Source organism: Vulpes lagopus, chromosome X (assembly GCF_018345385.1).
Source record: "Vulpes lagopus strain Blue_001 chromosome X, ASM1834538v1, whole genome shotgun sequence".
In the NCBI taxonomy this organism is placed as follows: Eukaryota; Metazoa; Chordata; class Mammalia; order Carnivora; family Canidae; genus Vulpes; species Vulpes lagopus.
Window position 1 is genome coordinate 55321222 of NC_054848.1, and position 19730 is coordinate 55340951.

The 19730-nt window shown below is 43.0% G+C and overlaps 1 protein-coding gene across 7 annotated transcripts in view; it reads left to right on the top strand.

Moving 5' to 3' along the window:
• TAF1 (TATA-box binding protein associated factor 1) overlaps positions 1–4063 on the top strand; it is a 72080-nt gene extending 68017 nt beyond the window's left edge. For all 7 annotated transcript variants that reach the window (XM_041740900.1, XM_041740901.1, XM_041740903.1 and 4 more), the window contains one exon: positions 2233–4063. In XM_041740900.1, coding sequence (XP_041596834.1) covers positions 2233–2452 — 220 coding nt within the window. In that variant the 3' untranslated portion in view covers positions 2453–4063. The remainder of the gene's footprint in view (positions 1–2232) is intronic.
• The last annotated feature ends 15667 nt before the right edge of the window (positions 4064–19730 follow it).

Below are 19730 nucleotides of genomic sequence, written 5' to 3' on the forward strand. Positions count from 1 at the left end.
TTACCCATACCGTTGTGGTAAGTGCTGTAGTGGGAGTTAAGTAAAGAGAGTGCCGAGTCACCCCTGAGGAGGGAGTGTCTCACTCTGCTTGGAGTGATCAGGGAAAGTTTTGCAGATGAGGGAACATTTGAACTGGACCTGGCAGTAAGGCTGAAATAGGAGTCTGCTAAGTAGAAAAATGACAAGAGGTGAGGAGACCCTTAGAGATGGAACAGTATGTTCAAAGGCACAGGAATATAAAAAAGGATGTTCCAGAGTGAAGGAAATTGTGGCTCCAGAAGCAGCAAGGGATTATATCGTAGAGGACCTTACATGGCATGTTGAGACGCTTGGAGTTTGGGTAGCGGGAATCATCACTTCAAAGAAAAGGAAGTAACATATTTTTGTGTTAAATAACTCTAGGCAATGGTAAGAGTTTCAGTTGGGATCAGTTAGAAGTAGGGGGAAAGGAAGGGACATATTTAAGTTATATTAAAAGGATATATCAATTGGATTTAGGGTGGGAGATAGGTATATAATGAATGGGAATGTCACTGAGAGAGAAGAGAAAAAGCGCAGGTATTAGATGAGGTGGGAGAGGAGGAAAAAAATGAATGTGTCTTTGGACATGTTAGATTTAAAGGTACATTGGATACATCTAGCTAGAGGTATCTAGCAAGCAGAGTATTTACTCATTAAGCAAAGATTTATCACAAGTTCAAAAGCAACTAAGATGTTCAAGGCGTTCGGTTTGGTGGGAAACCTAGAACAGCTTAACAGATGATCGTAGTGTAACATGGAAAGTGTTGTGATAGGCAACCATGGTATTTTTCTGGGAGTTGGATAGGAGTGGGGTAGGGGAACTATTTAGAGAAGGAAACTGAGCTAACTCAGACTAGGAATTAACTAGATGAAGAAGAATGCAAAGGACGCTTGAGAGAGCAAGAATAGCATATGAGGCATGAAATAGTTCTAGAGAATGCAAGCAGCCTGATGTGGCTGGAGCTTCTGATCCATGACCCATGTGATAGAGATGATTTACACAGGTAGGTAAGGACCAAATCAGGACCAGAAGTTTAGGGCAGATACTGAATGAGAGGTAGGAGCAGATCTTGGTATGAGCAGTTTTGGAAAGAGCGCCCTGCACTCCCAACAGAAATGCACACGGCCAATAAACAACATAAAGAAATAATGCCCCTAAGAATGAAAGAAAAGCAATAAAAAAAATGAAATGTAGTATTTTACCTATAAGATCAACAAAAATTAAAATGAATGATAATACCTGGTGTTGGGAAGGTGTGAGGAAAAAGACATTTTAATAGTGGGAATATTGGAGACAGCTTAAATGTCCTAGTGAGAGATTGGTAAATAAATCATGTTGCAGCCATATAGTGGACTACCATATAGCTGTTAAAATGATGCTGTCGATGTATGTTTATTGACCTGGAAAGATGCTCGTTTTAATCATTAGTGCAAAAAGCGAGTTCCTGAAGATTATGTAGAGTATTCCAATTTTGTAAAATAAAATGTGTAAGCATCTAAGTTAAGTGCATAGAAGAAAATTTGGACGGTCATATACCAAAAGATTATCTCTGAGTGGTAGAGTTACTAGTGATTTTTTTCCTGATATATGTATATATGTGTATACATACATATGTATATATATTTAATTACTTAAACCAGTGGACATGCATTGCTTATGTGGGTTTTTTTAAGTAAAATTAAGAATAAACAAAATTAAAGAGCACTCTTACAGCAGTGTGAAGAATTAATTAAAGGAAAGCAAGACTACACCCAGTTTGCTAAAGACTGACTTGAGTGGCATGGGCCAGAGATAACAAAGGACTAAGTTAAGGCAGGCAGAGTAGAGATGGAAAGGAGGGGACAGAGATAAGATATATTGAAGAAGTAGAATCTTCAGGATTGGTGACTAATTGGATCCATAGATGAGTGAAGCTGTAAGTGGGAGATGAAACTATGAGGCCATCAGAGCACTTATGATCATGCCAGCCGGCAGCATGTTGTCCAGCTGTGGGGGAGTTTCTTTCATTTTGGGTTCTTGTGTATAAGTTGGCAGGTGGATGTTTTGAACAGGATCGTTTTTCTCTCAAGTACCTAGAGAACAGTCTGGAACAAATCCTTTTAGTGTCTCAGGGAAGTGAGATGGGCTGATTCCTTGGTGGCACCAAGAACGGGACTGGTCGGCTAGAGGGTGGTGCCTGAGCTTAAGAGATGATGTGTTTCTCTTCTCAGTTATGGGAGCTATGAGGAGCCTGATCCCAAGTCGAACACCCAAGATACAAGCTTCAGCAGCATCGGTGGGTATGAGGTATCAGAGGAAGAAGAAGATGAGGAGGAAGAGCAGCGCTCTGGGCCAAGTGTACTAAGCCAGGTCCACCTGTCAGAGGATGAGGAGGACAGTGAGGATTTCCACTCCATTGCTGGGGACAGTGATTTGGACTCTGATGAATGAGGCTTCCTTTGGGCCTCCTTGGTCAGCCTTCCCTGTTCTCCAGCCTGGGTGGCTCACCTTCCTTAACGTGTTCATAATTGTGTAGTGTCTGATCCTGAAATCACCAGATTGACTAATACCTTAGCCTTTAAGAAAGAATAAATAAAGGATAATAAATCACCTCTTCTGACCTTCCTGGGGCCGTGTCACACCTTGATTTAAAGCCAAGTAACCCCTTTTCCCCTACCACTAACAGAAAGAAAGCAGTCTGCTCCTTCTCCAGTGCCCTCTTTTAGCTCCACTTGCCACACATGTTATCACTTTTCCCTTGGGAAGGAGGAGAAATTGTGAAAGGACTAACAACTTTCTGTCCCCTTGGTGTATTAGACCTTTCCCAAGCATGATATCATCTCAGTTTTCTAATTTGCAGGCTGGAACTGGTGGCCACCTCCTTGTTGAGACAGAGAATTGAGTACTGGTCGACTCTGTGCCCCAGTAAACACATAAACCTATTGGACAACCTCCCTGTTACTTTATTGTTCAATTATGCAATGCCTTATTCCTAAATGGATTTGAGGCAAATGACTCTAAATCTTTGAAACCGCCTATATGTCAGAAATGATGTGTTGCCATGTGAAATGTGTTCTGTGGTAAGCGCCTTAGGGCAAAGACTGTGTGTCTTATGTTTCTTTTCATGCTCAGGATATGGTTCTGTGCACAGTGGGTACTCAGTAAATGTTTGTAAAATCAGAACATCCTTGAAAGACTTGTCTTTGAGCATCTGCCCCGTGATAAGCACTGTATCAGATCCTTGGGATGCAAAGGTAAATAAGACACACTGCTTTTACCCAAAGAGCTCACCCACAGGTTGGGAGAGGGGGAGTGGAATTCAAAACTTGTTTCTTAAATAATTGCAGTGGTGCGGTGAGATAAGTGCAATGAAGAATCTAGATATAAAGTAGAGGGGAAAACAGAGGAGTGACCATGTCAGAAAAAGTCAGGGAAGTCTTCCTAGAGGTAATTGATAAGCTTACTGTTGAAGAATGAATAGGAACTTGCCAGATGGAAAAGTCCAGGCAGAGTGTAACATAAGTGAAAAGGCCGATAGCAGAGCATGTTCCTGGTCAGTTGGTTGGTTTGTGTCTGCCTTGTTTCAGAAAGGATTGGAAGGAGTTTATGCTCTAGTCATTTAATGCTGGAATGGCTAGAGATGAGACTGAAAGACTGGCAGGAAACACATCCTCGATGACAACAGGTGTGAACTGTATATTTCAGGAAATGAGCACTAGTGGATTGATTTCATCATATTTGTGTTCTAGAAATTTTCTGTATGTTGATTGTGAAAGAAATTGAAGAATCTATGTGTAACAGAAAAGTTTGACCCCACTTTTGTAAGACAAAACCACGGGTGTATATCTATATGTGTGTGTGTATACTTGTATATGCAAAGGAAAGGGTCTGAAAGGATATACACTAAACTGTTCACAGAGATAACCTCTGAGGAATGGGATCAGAGAGGAGGGGGCTATATGGTTGTATGTGTACTGGGAACGTACTGTGCTTTTGTTTCTGTATCATTTGAATTTTTTTATAAGTATGTACTATTTTTGTAATAAAAAATGTAAAAACCCAGCTATAGTGTGGAGAACGGTTTTGGAGGGGAGCAAATCTAGTTCAAATAAGGGGTAACGGAGCCCAATCTAGGGCTGTGGCATGAAAATGGGGAAGAGGGGCATGAATCTGAGAGCTCTTCAGGGGGTAGAATCAACAGGACTTGATGACCAGTCGCATTCATGGATGGAAAAGGCAGAATGGAATGGATGGTGGCTTTCAGAATTTTGGCTCGGGAGATTGGGTGGGTATGTGGTATTCATCCATTTGTTCATTCAACATATATCCAGCCCCTGTCTTTATCAAGCGGTCTGCTAGATGCTGATAAAAAACGTAAGGTCTAGTTTCTAATTGCAGGGAACTTTAGGAGCTAGAATGAGAGACAGGTAAATAAGTTGAATAAAATGTGATCATGGCAATAAATAATGAGAATCTGTGGTCAGAGGAAGGAGTTAACCAACTTTGCTCATGGAATAAGGATGGGAAGGCTTCAGAGAGGAGATCACTGAGATCATGAAAAGTAGGTAGGAGTTTGCTGGAGAGAGGGAAGAGCATTCTCGGCAGAGGGTGTGAAATTACATGGTCTGTTTGTGGAACAAGTAGTTCTGGATGGTTGGAAGGGAGGGAACATGTAGCATGGTGATTACAATGCTCAGGATCAAATGCTCATTTTAGAGAGATCTCGCTGGTGGCACTTTGAGAATGGATAAATGGAGGAGAGGGTGATGCCAGATGAGATGATGGAGACTCAGGCTGGCAGAGGCATGGGCAGTAGGGAGGGGCATGGTGAGGCTGATTGATAATGGAAGGGAAGAGGGTGGAACCTAGATTTCTGACTTTGAGGTGACTGGGTCGATGGTGATGCTGTTCACAGGCTGTGGGGGGAAGGTAGGAGAAAGAGCTAAATTTGGTTAGAAGCCTGGAAGTCAAAAGGACAATGGGTAGAAAGCTTAGGATTTGTGCAACCTCGGGAGCAGGTGAGATCAGCCAGGAAATGTGCAGACAGAAGAGCATGGAAGACAGAATCCTGGTAAAGACCAATATTTAGGGTGGACAGAAATAGAAGCAATACCGGAAGAGTGCCATTTCTCAAACCAAAGGAGTTTTAAGACAAAAAAGGCAACATGGATGCCACAAAGAGGTAAAGTTAAAGGAAGCCTGAGCAAGAGAGCCCTTGGTTTTGGCAATTAGGAGGGTCCCTGGTGATCTTAGCTAGCAAAAGCAGTTGTAGAGTTATGAGATTGGAAACCAGCCAGCAGCAGGGTCTGAGGAGCAGATGGAAGATGAGGAAAGTGACTGTAGAGATCACAAGACTACTTAAGAAACTAGGCTGGAAAGAAAGAAAGAAGAGAAAGAGAAAAAAGAAAAGGAAAGAAGAAAGAAAGAGAAAGAAAAAGAAAAGAAAGAAGAAAGGAAGAAAGGAAAGAAGAAAAAAGAAAAAGGAAGAAAGGAAAGGAAAGAAAGAAGAAAGAAAGAAAGAAAGAAAGAAAGAAAGAAAGAAAGAAAGAAAGAAAGAAAGAAAAAGGAAAGAAAGAAACTAGGCTGTGAGGCAGAAGAGGGGGAGAGTCTTAAAATGGAAAATAAGTAACCATGCTTACTTAAGCTTAGGGGAGAAAGCAAGAGAGAGAGGTTGGGGGGGAAAAAGCCACTGAGAGGATAGGCCCTGTGTGAGAACAAGTGGGACTGTTAGGTAGCAAAGCTAGCATTCACTCTGCAGAAGAGATCCTCTCCCCTGAGACCAGAAAGGATGGCTAGAGTTCCAGATCAGTGTATAGATAAGGGAGATGGGAAGCTGGAGGAGTTCTCTGTGAGAGAGGGAAGAAGATCCTTGTGAGGAAAAATGAAAATGGGATGAGAGCTTGAATAAAAGTGTGGAACTACCAAGGGAGGTCATGAAAACCCGGGAACTAGGTAAGTGTCCACTTGTAGCAGACAGGTTGAATTATGGCACGTCCATTCAGTGAAATACCATGCTGTGGTTAAAAAAGAATGAGGAAGATCAGTATGTGCTAATATGGAAAGGTATTCTTGGAAAAAAATAAGAAGATAGGCAGTGATGTTTTATTTCATTTGTTTGGGGGACAAAGGGGATATAAATCCATGTTTGCATACTCACAGAAAGGAGGTGGCAAGATGCACTTCAAGCTGTTAACAGCTCTAGGAGTGAAGACGAGCAGGGGGTGGGGCTTAGCCTTTTCACCCAAACCCCTCTAGTCACATTGAAGTATTTCTCTTTTGTTTGTTTGGTTTGGTTTTTTAATGATCCCTGAGGGAGGAAATGAGGGCTGAAACAGGATTTTTAAGATTGTATTTATTTATTCATGAGAGATGCAGAGAGAGAGGCAGAGACATAGGCAAAGGGAGATGCAAGCTCCCCACGGGGAGCCCGAAGCAGGACTAGATCCCAGGACTCAGGGATCATGCCCTGAGCCAAAGGCAGATGCTCAACCACTGAGCCACCCAGGCATCCACAGACATTCATTTTATAATGGTAGCAGTTGGGATGCCTGGGTGGCTCAGTTGGTTGAGTGCCTGACTCTTGATCTCAGCTCAAATCTTGATCAGGTCATGAGTTCAAGCTGTGTGCTGGGCTCCATGCAAGCCCACCTACTTAAAATACATACATACATACATACATACATACATACATACATAGTACCAGTTTACTTTATTGTGTGATTTTTTTTCCAGAGGTACTTAGCAACACAGCTATCGGTGTAGAAGCAAAGGTAAAGCAGTTTGGGGCGAAGACCCAAATATAAGAGTGAAATTGGTGGAATTCCTTTCAATCACTATTTCTTGACTACTCTCCACCAAGACTTTGCTGCTGTCATTGGCATATAGAGAGGCCATGTATTACTTTAATAAAGTTAAGATGTTTTTTATTTTTTATTATTTTTAAAGATTTATTCATTCATGAGAGATGGAGAGAGAGGCAGAGACACAGGCAGAGGGAGAAGCAGGCTCCCTGCAGGGAGCCCGATGTGGGACTCAATCCCAGATCACACCCTGAGCTGAAGGCAGACGCCCAACCGCTGAGCCATCCAGATGTCCCTAAGATGTTTTTTAAAAAATCTGGAAAGGTAAGCAACAAAAGAACCACAAGAGTTGCTTTAAGGGCAGCCTGGGTTGCTCAGTGGTTTAGCGCCACCTTTGGCCCAGGGCATGATCCTGGAGACCTGGGATCGAGTCCCGTTTTGGGCTCCCTACATGGAGCCTGCTTCTCCCTCTGCCTGTGTCTCTACCTCTCTCTTTCTCATGAATAAACAAATAAAATCTTTTTTTTAAAAAAAAGAGTTGCTTTAAAAGACTGGCCAGAGGGATCCCTGGGTGGCGCAGCGGTTTGGCGCCTGCCTTTGGCCCAGGGCGCGATCCTGGAGACCCGGGATCGAATCCCACGTCAGGCTCCCGGTGCATGGAGCCTGCTTCTCCCTCTGCTTGTGTCTCTGCCTCTCTCTCTCTCTGTGACTATCATAAATAAATAAAAAATAAAAAAAAATAAAAAAAATAAAAGACTGGCCAGAGAAGTATGAATAAAACAGAACACACTGTTTTTAGGGAAGCCAAAGGAGAATTTCAAAGGATAGAGTGGTCAGTGATGTCTGGTACTTGCAGAAAGATTAATCAGATAAGGACTGAAATTTGTCCTTTGGACTTGGCAATTGGTGAGCCTAGTGCAGTTTTCCTTGGAATGGCAGGTACAGAAACCAGATGGCAAGTGGGTTGAAGAATTGAATTGAATGTGAGCATAGACACAGCTTGATTTGATTAAATAATAGCCATCATTCGCTGTGCCAGCCTCTATGCAAAGAGCCCTTCTTATGTGATCTCATTTAATCCTGAACCATCTATGAGATAGGTATTATTATTCTCATTTTACAGATGAGGGAACACATTTAGAAATACAAAGGGTAGAGGGATGAGCCTTGGACTGGAGAAGGACCCCCTTTATTTATTTATTTTTTTAAAGATGCATTTTAGAGAAAGTGTGAGCTGGGGGCAGGGAGGGGCAGAGGCAAAGGGAGAGAATCTTAGGCAGACTCCCCACTGAGCATGGAGCCCGACATGGGGCTCAATCCCACAATCCTGAGGTCATGGCCCAAGCTGAAATCCAGAGCTGGACCAATGTTCAACTGACTGATCCACCCAGGTGCCCCAGAAGGACCTCCTTTAAATTAAGACTGGGGGCAGCCCGGGTGGCTCAGCGGTTTAGTGCTGCCTTTGGCCCAGGGCCTGATCCTGAAGACCCGGGATCGAGTCCCACATCAGGATCCCTGCATGGAGCCTGCTTCTCCCTCTGCCTGTGTCTCTGCCCCGCCCCTTTGTGTCTCTCATTAATAAATTTTTAAAAATAAATAAATAAAGACTGGGAGAATGAGTGTTGGATGTATCTAAGCAGTAGGAAGGAGGCAAACCAGGCCTCTAGGTATTGCAGAATCTAATAAGGAGTTTTGTCTTTATCCTGAAAGTAGCGAGACACTTTTCAGTGGGAGAGGAGTGGAGCTGGAGAAGGTAGTCTCAGCTTTGTGTTTCCAAGGCCTCAATCCCTTATCAGTGTAAAAGTAGCCAATTTTGGGATCCCTGGGTGGCGCAGCGGTTTGGCGCCTTCCGTTGGCCCAGGGTGCGATCCTGGAGACCCGGGATCGAATCCCACGTCGGGCTCCCGGTGCATGGAGCCTGCTTCTCCTCCCTCTGCCTGTGTCTCTGCCTCTCTCTCTCTCTGTGACTATCATAAATAAAATAAAATAAAAATTCTTTATAAAAAAAAAAAGTAGCCAATTTTTTTTCCTAATGGTAGTTTAAGTTTCTTTTCCAACTCCAAGGTCTTAGGTATCACAGTACAGTATTTGCCTAAATATAATAATAGTCTAACTTGTTTTCCCCTGACTTTAGACAACTAGTGTGCCTGTTAAGAACACTGCTTCACGGGGCCCCTGGATGGCTCAGTTGGTTAAGCATCAGCCTTCAGCTCAGGTCGTGATCCCAGGGTCCTGGGATGGAGCACCCCCTGCCTTGGGCTCCCTGCTCAACAGGGAGTCTGCTTCTCCCTCTGCCCTTTCCCCTGCTCATGCTTGTGCTCCCTTTCTCTCTCAAATAAGTAAATAAAATCTTTAAAAAAAACCCCACTGGTTCCTAGGTCCCAATTCAGCCCTCTTGAGTCAGAATATCTAGAGATGAAGATGCTGGTCTGTGTATTGTACTGATGGCCCAGGTAATAGAGGTTTGAGAAACTGATCCAGCAACATTCCCAAATTAATGCTAGTCTCTGTATCAGCTGTTCTTTTATTTATTTCAAGCATGTGAGTGGGAGTAGGGGGGCAATGAGGAGCAGAGGAAAAGGGACAAGCAGACTCCATGCTGAGCACGGAGCCCAACACAGGACCTGGAGATCACAACCCCAGCCGAAATCAAGAGTTGTATGCTCAATTGACTGAACCACCCAGGCACCCTCAGCTATTCTTAAACTAGTATACATCCAGGTGACAGTAGGGGTCACTTACTGTAAAATCAAATTCCTGGGCTTGGAATGCAAGCCTGCAGTAATAATAGTAATTTTAATATGCATACCTTAATGTAATAATAGCAACAACATTAATAATAGTCTTTGGTAACTATAAGTGCTTTAGAAGAAATATACAACCACAGTTTTAAAATTATCAGGTAAATAATGCAAATTTATCATTTGCTTTTTGGTTCATAAAAACACTCAAAGGTTTTAAAAATAAAAAGTTATTTTGGGGGGAGGGGCAAGATGGCGGAAGAGTAGGGTCCCCAAATCACCTGTCCCCAGCAAATTACCTAGAAAACCTTCAAATCATCCTGAAAATCTACGAATTCGGCCTGAGATTTAAAGAGAGACCAGCTGGAATGCTCCAGTGAGAAGAGTTCGCGCTTCTATCAAGGTAGGAAGACGGGGAAAAAGAAATAAAGAAACAAAAGGCCTCCAAGGGGAAGGGGCCCCGCGAGGAGCCGGGCTGAGGCCGGGGCGAGTGACCCCAGGACAGGAGAGCCCCGTCCCGGAGGAGCAGGAGCTGCACCAACCTTCCCCGCGGAAAGGCCTCCCGGGGAATTGGAGCAGGATCCCCAGAAAGGCGGGGACGCCCTCGGGCTCCCTGGGACAGTAACAGGCACCTGCGCCCCGGGGAGATGCGCCGAGCTCCCTAAGGGCTGCAGCGCTCGGCGGGACCCAGAGCAGCTCGGAGGGGCTCGGGCGGCGGCTCCGCGGAGGGGGCTGCGGAGCTCCGGGAGCAGCTCGGCGGCGGCTCCGGCGGAGGAAGAAGCTCCGCGCGGAGGGGGCGGCTCGGCTCCGGGAGCAGCTTGGGTGGCGGCTCCGCGGAGGGGGCTGCGGGGCGGGAGCGCGAATCCAACAGCGCAGGCTCCGGAGCACAGGGCGCAGGGACACAGCCCAGGATCCGGCCTCCCCCCGGGACAGGCAGAGGCCGGGAGGGCCCAGGACAGCGAGGACGCTCCTGCCTGGAGCTGAGCAGATCAGCGGCCCCGCCCGCGAGCCCCCAGGCCCTGCAGACGGAGAGCCCCGGAGCTACTGCGGGGCCGAATCCAGGTTCCCAGAGCTGCCCCCGCCACTGTGGCTTCCTCCCGGGGCCTCACGGGGTAAACACCCCCCACTGAGCCCTGCACCAGGCAGGGGCAGAGCAGCTCCCCCAAGTGCTAACACCTGAGAATCAGCACAGGAGGCCCCTCCCCCAGAAGACCAGCGAGACGGACCAGTTCCAGGGGAAGTCAAGGGACTTAAAGTATACAGAATCGGAAGATACTCCCCCGTGGTTTTTTGTTTTGTTTTTTTGTGTTTTTTTTTTTTTTGTTTTGTGCTCTTTTTTCTTTCTTTCTTCTTGATTTCTGATTGCTTCCCCCACCCCACCACCTTTTTTTCTCCTTTCTTTCTTTTTCTTTCTCTTTTTCTTCTCTTTTTCCCCTTTTTTTCTTCTTTCTCTTTTTTCTTTTTCTCTTTTCTTTCCTTCCCTCTCTTTTTCTCCTTTTCCCAATACAACTTGTTTTTGGCCACTCTGCACTGAGCAAAATGACTAGAAGGAAAACCTCACCTCAAAAAAAAGAATCAGAAACAGTCCTCTCTCCCACAGAGTTACAAAATCTGGATTACAATTCAGTGTCAGAAAGCCAATTCAGAAGCACTATTATACAGCTACTGGTGGCTCTAGAAAGAACCATAAAGGACTCAAGAGACTTCATGACTGCAGAATTTAGATCCAATCAGGCAGAAATTAAAAATCAATTAAATGAGATGCAATCCAAGCTAGAAGTCCTAACGACGAGGCTTAACGAGGTGGAAGAACGAGTGAGTGACATAGAAGACAAGTTGATGGCAAAGAGGGAAACTGAGGAAAAAAGAGACAGACAATTAAGATACCATGAAGACAGATTAAGGGAAATAAACGACAGCCTGAGGAAGAAAAACCTACGTTTAATTGGGGTTCCCGAGGGCGCCGAAAGGGACAGAGGGCCAGAATATGTATTTGAACAAATCCTAGCTGAAAACTTTCCTAATCTGGGAAGGGAAACAGGCATTCAGATCCAGGAAATAGAGAGATCCCCCCCTAAAATCAACAAAAACCGTTCAACACCTCGACATTTAATAGTGAAGCTTGCAAATTCCAAAGATAAGGAGAAGATCCTTAAAGCAGCAAGAGAAAAAAAAGTCCCTGACTTTTATGGGGAAGAATATTAGGGTAACAGCAGACCTCTCCACAGAGACCTGGCAGGCCAGAAAGGGCTGGCAGGATATATTCAGGGTCCTAAATGAGAAGAACATGCAACCAAGAATACTTTATCCAGCAAGGCTTTCATTCAAAATGGAAGGAGAGATAAAGAGCTTCCAAGACAGGCAGGAACTGAAAGAATATGTGACCTCCAAACCAGCTCTGCCAGAAATTTTAAGGGGGACTCTTAAAATTCCCCTTTAAGAAGTTCAGTGGAACAATCCACAAAAACAAGGACTGAATAGATATGATGACACTAAACTCATATCTGTCAATAGTCACTCTGAACGTGAACGGGCTTAATGACCCCATCAAAAGGCACAGGGTTTCAGACTGGATAAAAAAGCAGGACCCATCTATTTGCTGTCTACAAGAGACTCATTTTAGACAGAAGGACACCTACAACCTGAAAAAAGTTATTTTTTTTAAAGATGTTATTTATTTGTGAGAGAGTGTGGGGAGTGGGGAGGGGTAGAGGGAAAGGGAGAAGCAGACTCCCCACTGAACAAGGAGCCTGACACAGGACTCAATCCCAGGACCCTGGGATCATGACCTAAGCCAAAGGCAGATGTTTAAGTGACTGAGCCACCCAGGTGTCCCTAAGTTACATTTACTGTTATGTATCTCACCTATTATTTATAAATGTCATACACAAACTGTGACAGTTTAAATTATATATAAATTATAAATTCTGCAAGTTGGTATAAATAGATGTAAGACTTTGAAAATCGGGATCCCTGGGTGGCGCAGCAGTTTGGCGCCTGCCTTTGGCCCAGGGCGCGATCCTGGAGACCTGGGATCGAATCCCACGTCGGGCTCCCGGTGCATGGAGTCGGCTTCTCCCTCTGCCTGTGTCTCTGCCTCTCTCTCTCTCTCTGTGACTATCATAAATAAATAAAAATTTAAAAAAAAGACTTTGAAAATCACTTCTCTTGAATTTTAGCTATATAGGTTTGGATTTTCTGTATTTGGGGGACTTGGAATCCAGTATTTTCAATCAACTCCATTTTACAGTGTTTCAAGTTTTTAAAATATTCATCCATCCTGATTTGCAATAAAATAAAGATGCATGCTTTATAACCTATGTTTGTGACTCTCTCATTTTCATAGTACAAGTAAGACCTTCTACCAACCAAAAATTTGACAGAGGAAGCAGAATTTTACATTTTAGTAGGTGGAAAGTAAGTAATGTCAATGATCACAGAGCTGTTCCCTCTTTGTTTTCTTCTTATGAAATCAGGAATATTTTAAGAGGAGGAAAAAAGGGATCCCTGGGTGGCATAGCGGTTTAGCGCCTGTCTTTGGCCCAGGGCGCGATCCTGGAGACCCGGGATCGAATCCCACATCGGGCTCCCGGTGCATGGAGCCTGCTTCTCCCTCTGCCTGTGTCTCTGCCTCTCTCTCTGTGTGACTATCATAAATAAATAAAATTTAAAAAAATTTAAAAAAAAGAGGAGGAAAAAACTATATGGGAAAACTGGGAGTAAATAAATGTTCTAAAGTAGAGAAATAGTTAAATAATTAGGGAGGAAAAAGATTTTGCAAGTGAGAAATGCAGATTGCTAGGATGCCAGATATATTTCCCTCAATTTTCCTAACTGCATTTCAGAAGAATGCATACCAGTAGTAAGTGTATTAGATGTTGTGTTTTTTAAGATTTATTTATTTATTAAAGAGAGAGAGTAGGGGAAGAAGCAGAGGGAGCAGGAGAAACTTAAGCAGTCTCCACCCCCCAGTGCAGAGCCAGACACCTGCCCTTCACACCCTCTCCCTCTCAAGAAAAAAAAAAAGAAAGAAAATATGGTAAAAGCTGTGAACTCTTCCTCCAGAAAAAAATGTAAATATATACATAAGGTTATGTGTATAATATTATGTTTCTTTGACTCCTGGTTAAGAAGCTAATTTAAGGGATGCCTGGGTGGCTCAGGGGTCCAGTGTCTGCCTTCAGCTCAAGGCATGATCCTGGAGTCCCGAGATTGGGTCCCACATCGGGCTCCCTGCATGGAGCCTGCTTCTCCCTCTGCCTGTGTCTCTCATGAATAAATGAATAAAATCTTAAGAAAAAGAAGCTAATTTAAAAGAGGTGTGGCCTGAGGTCTAAAGAAATTTTCCCTCGAAAGGTGTCTAAATCTCAAAACAATAGAGCCTAATATAAATACTCCTAGATTTTTTTTTTATTTATTTATGATAGTCAGAGAGAGAGAGAGAGAGAGGGGGGCAGAGACATAGGCAGAGGGAGAAGCAGGCTCCATGCACCGGGAGCCCGACGTGGGATTCGATCCCGGGTCTCCAGGACCGCGCCCTGGGCCAAAGGCAGGCGCTAAACCGCTGCGCCACCCAGGGATCCCAATACTCCTAGATCTTAAGAATCATTAGCAAGTTACAGGCTGGATGTCCATCTAACAAGAGAAAGAAAAGCTGGAGCAACATATTTTCATTCTCTTGAGGTAAGCTTACAAGACATTCCACTTTCTACAACCTTCTACATGCCAGCTATAACTCCGGGTTCCAATAAAATCTCTTCATGGACTACAGGGGAAAAAAACACATTTCAACAGAAGCCCGCATTTCCGATCCAGAAATATCTTGGAAAAAGTGTAGTGTGGTGGTTTGAAATACAGGCTTCAGGGATCCCTGGGTGGCTCAGCAGTTTAGCACCTGCCTTGGGCCCAGGGCCTGATCCCAGGGTCCTAGGATCGAGTCCCGTGTCGGGCTCCCTGCATGGAACCTGCTTCTCCCTCTCCCTCTGCCTGTGTCTCTGCCTCTGTGTGTGTGTGTGTGTGTGTGTGTGTGTCTCATGAATAAATAAATAAAATCTTTAAAAAAAGAAATACAGGCTTCAGGTTCACACTTGCGACTCCCATAACTTACTATCTGTGTGACCTGGAACAGTTAGCTAAAGTCTAGTTTCCTCAGCTACCTGACAGGGCTGTAGGGAAAATTAAAGGCGCTGATGCATAGAAAGTGCTCAGCAGGGTGCCTGGCACATAGTATGTACTCAGTAAATGGTAGCTGTGATTATCATGTATTCTGAATAAACAAGAGTTCAACAGACCAATTAAAGTAATTCTAACTCCGTAAAATGAAATCTTGAATTCCAAACACCAATTAGTCTTATTATATTCCAGACTAAGTAGAAATTCTTTTTTTTTTTTTTTTTTTTTTTTTTTTTTTTTTTTTAAGTAGAAATTCTTAAGGAAGGATGGTTTGTCAGAATTACCCAAGAGAATTTTTCAAACTCCCAATTCTCCCATTAATCTTCTTACCCACATTCAGATTTACTTCCATCATCACCCCGAGTTGTATGTTGCCCATGGCTGAAAATCAGTGCCTTGGTGAGCCACTGCTACCAATGAAAATGTGTAAAGGTAGAGGAAAGCTGAAAAGCTTCAGAACCACATACTGACCTCATTTCCTATTCCAGCAGGCCCAGAAAATTTAACTGTTCAATTTACTTGACTCCCCTTTATTGAGAATTAACTCTATGACACAATCGAAATGAAAACAAATACCTGAGGGCTCTAGACATTTCCAAGTACTATAATACAGCCAAACTTTTGTGGCTATGAAGAAAGTACAAGAATTTCTTCATCACTAGCTTTTATTTCTTTATTTTAAAATTTTTATTTTAAGTAGACTCCATGCTCAATGTGGGGCCTGAGCTCAAGACCCTGAGATCAAGCGAGGCATGCTCTACTGACTGAGTCAGCCAGGTGCCCCTTTATTTATTTACTTATGTAATTTTTATTTTCAGTAGGTTCAGCCCTAACTTTTGTAATTTAAATTTCATTTTAGCTTTTCTACAAGTGTCTTGATGTGTTTCCAGAATCCAAGTTTCGAATAAAAATTGGGGGTTTTTAAAGGTTGGCTTCTTGGGATCCCTGGGTGGCGCAGCGGTTTAGCGCCTGCCTTTGGCCCAGGGCGCGATCCTGCAGACCCGGGATCGAATCCCACGTCGGGCTCCCGGTGCATGGAGCCTGTTTCTCCCTCTGCCTGTGTCTCTGCCTCTCTCTCTCTCTGTGACTATCATAAATAAATAAAAATTTAAAAATAAAAATAAAGGTTGGCTTCTTGTTTCCTCTTCTTATGATTTCCTTTTTTTTTTAAACTTTAGAATCAAATTATAGGTTATCAGATTTAACTTTCAGATCACCATGTAAGTATGGTTTCTCCTAACTTCGAGCAATAAATATCAAACTGGACAGAATGTATTTACCAGAATTAATATAATTCTTAAAAAGGTAAGATGAGATTTCTTTTTTTAAAAAGATTTTATTTATTCATGAGAGACACAGAGATACAGAGAGAGGCAGAGGGAGAAGTAGGCTCCCTGCAGGGAGCTGATACACAGCTGGATCCCAGGTCCCTGGGATCATGACCTGAGCCGAAGGCAGACGCTCAAACACTGAGCCACCCAGGCACCCCATGATGACTTTATTTTTAAGATTTACTTATTAATAAATAATTTAAAAGTGGGGGGCTCCTGGGTGGCTCAGTTGGTTAAGTGTCTGCCTTCAGCTCAGGTCATGATCCCAGGGTCCTGGGATGGAGCCCTATGTCGGGCTCCCTGTCCAGTAGGGCTGCTTCTCCCTCTGCCCCGCCCCCTGCTTGTGCTCTCTGTCAAATAAATATTTTTTAAAATAATAATAAAGATTTATTTATTTATTTGAGAGAGAGCACATGCACAAGTGGCAGGAGGGGCAAAGGGAGAGGGAGACAGAAACCTCAAGCAGACTCCTGGCTGAGCAGGGAGCCTGACATGGGGCTAGATCTCACAACCCTGAGATCATGACCTAAACTGAAATCAAGAGTCAGATGCTTAAAACAGACTGAGCCACCCAGGGGCACCACATGATGACTTTTTAAATCGTTATTTAGAAATAAGTTATTACATAGTAAGACATCCATTTGATTAATACACATTTTATATCCCGGTTTAGTCTATTGACTTCTGGTTTCAAGAGCTCTTCATTTTCTAACATACGAAGTCTAGGTTTTCCCACGCAAACCTCTAATTATTAACATTCAAACACTTAAACTGCTTTTGATGTTGATTGGAGCTGTGGGACAAGGACTGCCTGGAACTTTCCCTAGGTGTCAAGTCTTAGAGCCCCAAGACTGAGAAGATAGTCTCTAAATATATAGGCAAAAGAGACTAGGCTGCTCTGTCCCCTCGCCCCCCCCCCCAGTACTCATTACAAAATAATAATTGTGAATTTCCATGAACTCGACTGTTCTCCAATATATGCTATTCTTACGCATTTTGCCAGGAACAAACTTACCTGCTTCAGAGCCTAGAGGCAGTTCAGAGATGCTTATGTACATGATTTACAAAATAGTTAGATGAGATAACTTCTGACATTGTTTTCAGATTAAGATAATACATCACAGTGCTAAGAACATGGCTTTGAAGCCAAACTCTTGTGCTCAAACTCTGGCTCTTTAAGGCAAATCTCCCAGGCCTTAGTTTCCTCTTCTGTAAATGTAGGATCATCAGAAAGATAAAATGAAATAACACATGGTGAAGTGCTTAGAATGATGTTTGGCACATAGTGAGCCCTCAATCTGTGTTAACTGTTATTTTAGTACTTACTATTATACTATTTAAATAAGAATAATGGGTAGAAGAGAGGTGGACCTTCCCTTGTCCTGACTCCACAGCTGATCGATTCCTAAATCACAGTCTACCAGTGTTGAAGTTCAAGTAGAAAAACAAAGCATGCTGGTAAAACAGTGAATGCCAAACTACTGAGAGGTAGTAGGTTTACTCAAGGGCAACCATCTTGCCACCCAATTGGTTGACCACTGGCAGCATTCATCCCAGCCCATGGCCTCATCTCACTAATCAGATGCTATTCCAAACCTCAAAGTGATTTATGAAGATTTACTAAATTGTTAATCAGCAGTGAGAAATTGAACACATAGACAAGGATTTGTATTTGCTCATCAGTACATGCTGTACTGAATGACAAATCTAGATGAGAAGACAATGCAATCAGGATGTTGCTAAGTGAGGAGAAAATCAGAACCAGAACAGTAAGTTGGATTCTACTTCTAACTTTTCACTATAGAAAAATTTAAACATACTTAAAAATAGGAGAGTAGAGACACCTGGGTGTCCCAGTCGGTTGGGTGTCTGCCAGTTCAGGTCATGAACCCAGGGTGGATCTCCATATGTTTTCCATCGCAGCTGTACCTGTCTGCATCCCCAGCAACAGTGCATGAGGTTTCCTTTTTCTCCACATCTTTGCCAACACCTGTTGGTTTTTGTGTTGGTGATTTTAGCCATTCTGACAAGTGTTAGGTGATATTTCATTGTAGTTTTGGTTTGCGTTTCCCTGATGGTAAGTGATGATGAGCATCTTTCCATGTGTCTGTGGGCCATCTGTACATCTTCTTTGGAGAAATGTCTGTTCGTGTCTTCTGCTCAGTTTTTAATTGGATTATTCATTTTTTTTGGTGGCCAGTTTTATAAGTCCTTTATATATTTTGTATACTAACCTTTTATCAGATATGTCATTTGTGGGATGCCTGGGTGGCTCAGCAGTTGAGTGTCTGCCTTTGGCTCAGGGTGTGATCCTGGAGTCCGGGGACCGAGTCCCACATTGGGCTTCTTGCATGGAGCTTGCTTCTCCCTCTGCCTGTGCCTCTGCCTGTCTCTCTATGTGTCTTTCATGAATGAATAAATAAAATCTTTTTAAAAAATACATCATTTGTGAATATCTTCTCCCATTCCATGGGTTGCCTTTTAGTTTTGTTGATTGCTTCCTTCACTGTGCAGAAGCTTTTTATTTTGATGTAGTCCCAATAGTTTATTTGGCTTTTCTCCTCCTTGCCTCAAGGGACCTATCTAGAAAAACAAGTTGCTATAGCCAGTGTCAGACATGTTACTGCCTGTGGTCTCTTCTAGGATTTTTATGATTTCAGGTCTCACATTTAAGTCTTTCATCCATTTTGAATTTATTTTTGTGTATGGTGTAAGTCATGCAGTTTCATTATTTTGCATGTAGCTGTCCAGTTTTCTCAACATCATTTGTTGAAGAGACTGTCTTTTTAAAGATTTATTTATTCATTTTAGAGAGGGAGAGGGAGAGAGTGCCACAAACGTGAGAGGTGAGGAGTGGCAGAGGGAGAGGGAGAGAATCCCAAGCACACTCCACACGAGCACAGAGCCTGGTGCAATGGCCTGATCTCATTACCCCCAAATCATAAACCAAGCCAAAATCAAGACTTGGGTGCCCAACCCCCGAAGAGATTGTCTTTTTCCCATTGGATATTCTTTCCTGCTTTGTTGAAGATTAATGGACCATACAGTTGTGGGTGCATTTCTGGGTTTACTATTCTGTTGCATTTTTCTATGCTCTATTTTTGTGCCAGTACCACACTGTTTTGATTAATACAGCTTTGTGATATAGCTTGAAGTCCAGAATTGTGATGCCTCCAGCTTTGCTTTGCTTTTTCAGGTCTTTTGTGGTTCCATACAAATTTTAGGATTTTTGTTCTAATTCTGTGAAAAATGCCATTGGTATTTTGATAGGGATTGCATTAAATCTATCCATTGCTTTGGGTAGTGTAGCCATGTTAACAATATTTGTTCTTCCAATCCATGATCATGGAATGTCTTCCCATTTTTGTGTCTTCTTCAATTTCTTTCATAAATATTCTATAGTTTTCAGAGTACAGATATTGTATCTCTTTCATTAGATTTATTCTTAGGTATATTATTGTGTTTGGTGCAGTTGCAAATGGAATCAACTCCTTAATTTCACTTTCTGCTGCTTCATTACTGGTGTATAGAAATACAACAGATTTCTGCATGTTGGCTTTGTATCCTGCAAATTTACTGAATTTGTCTATCAGTTCTAGCAGTTTTTTGGAGTCTTTCAGGGTTTCTATATAGAGTATCATGTCATCTGCAAATAGTGAAAGTTTTACTTCTTCCTTACGTATTT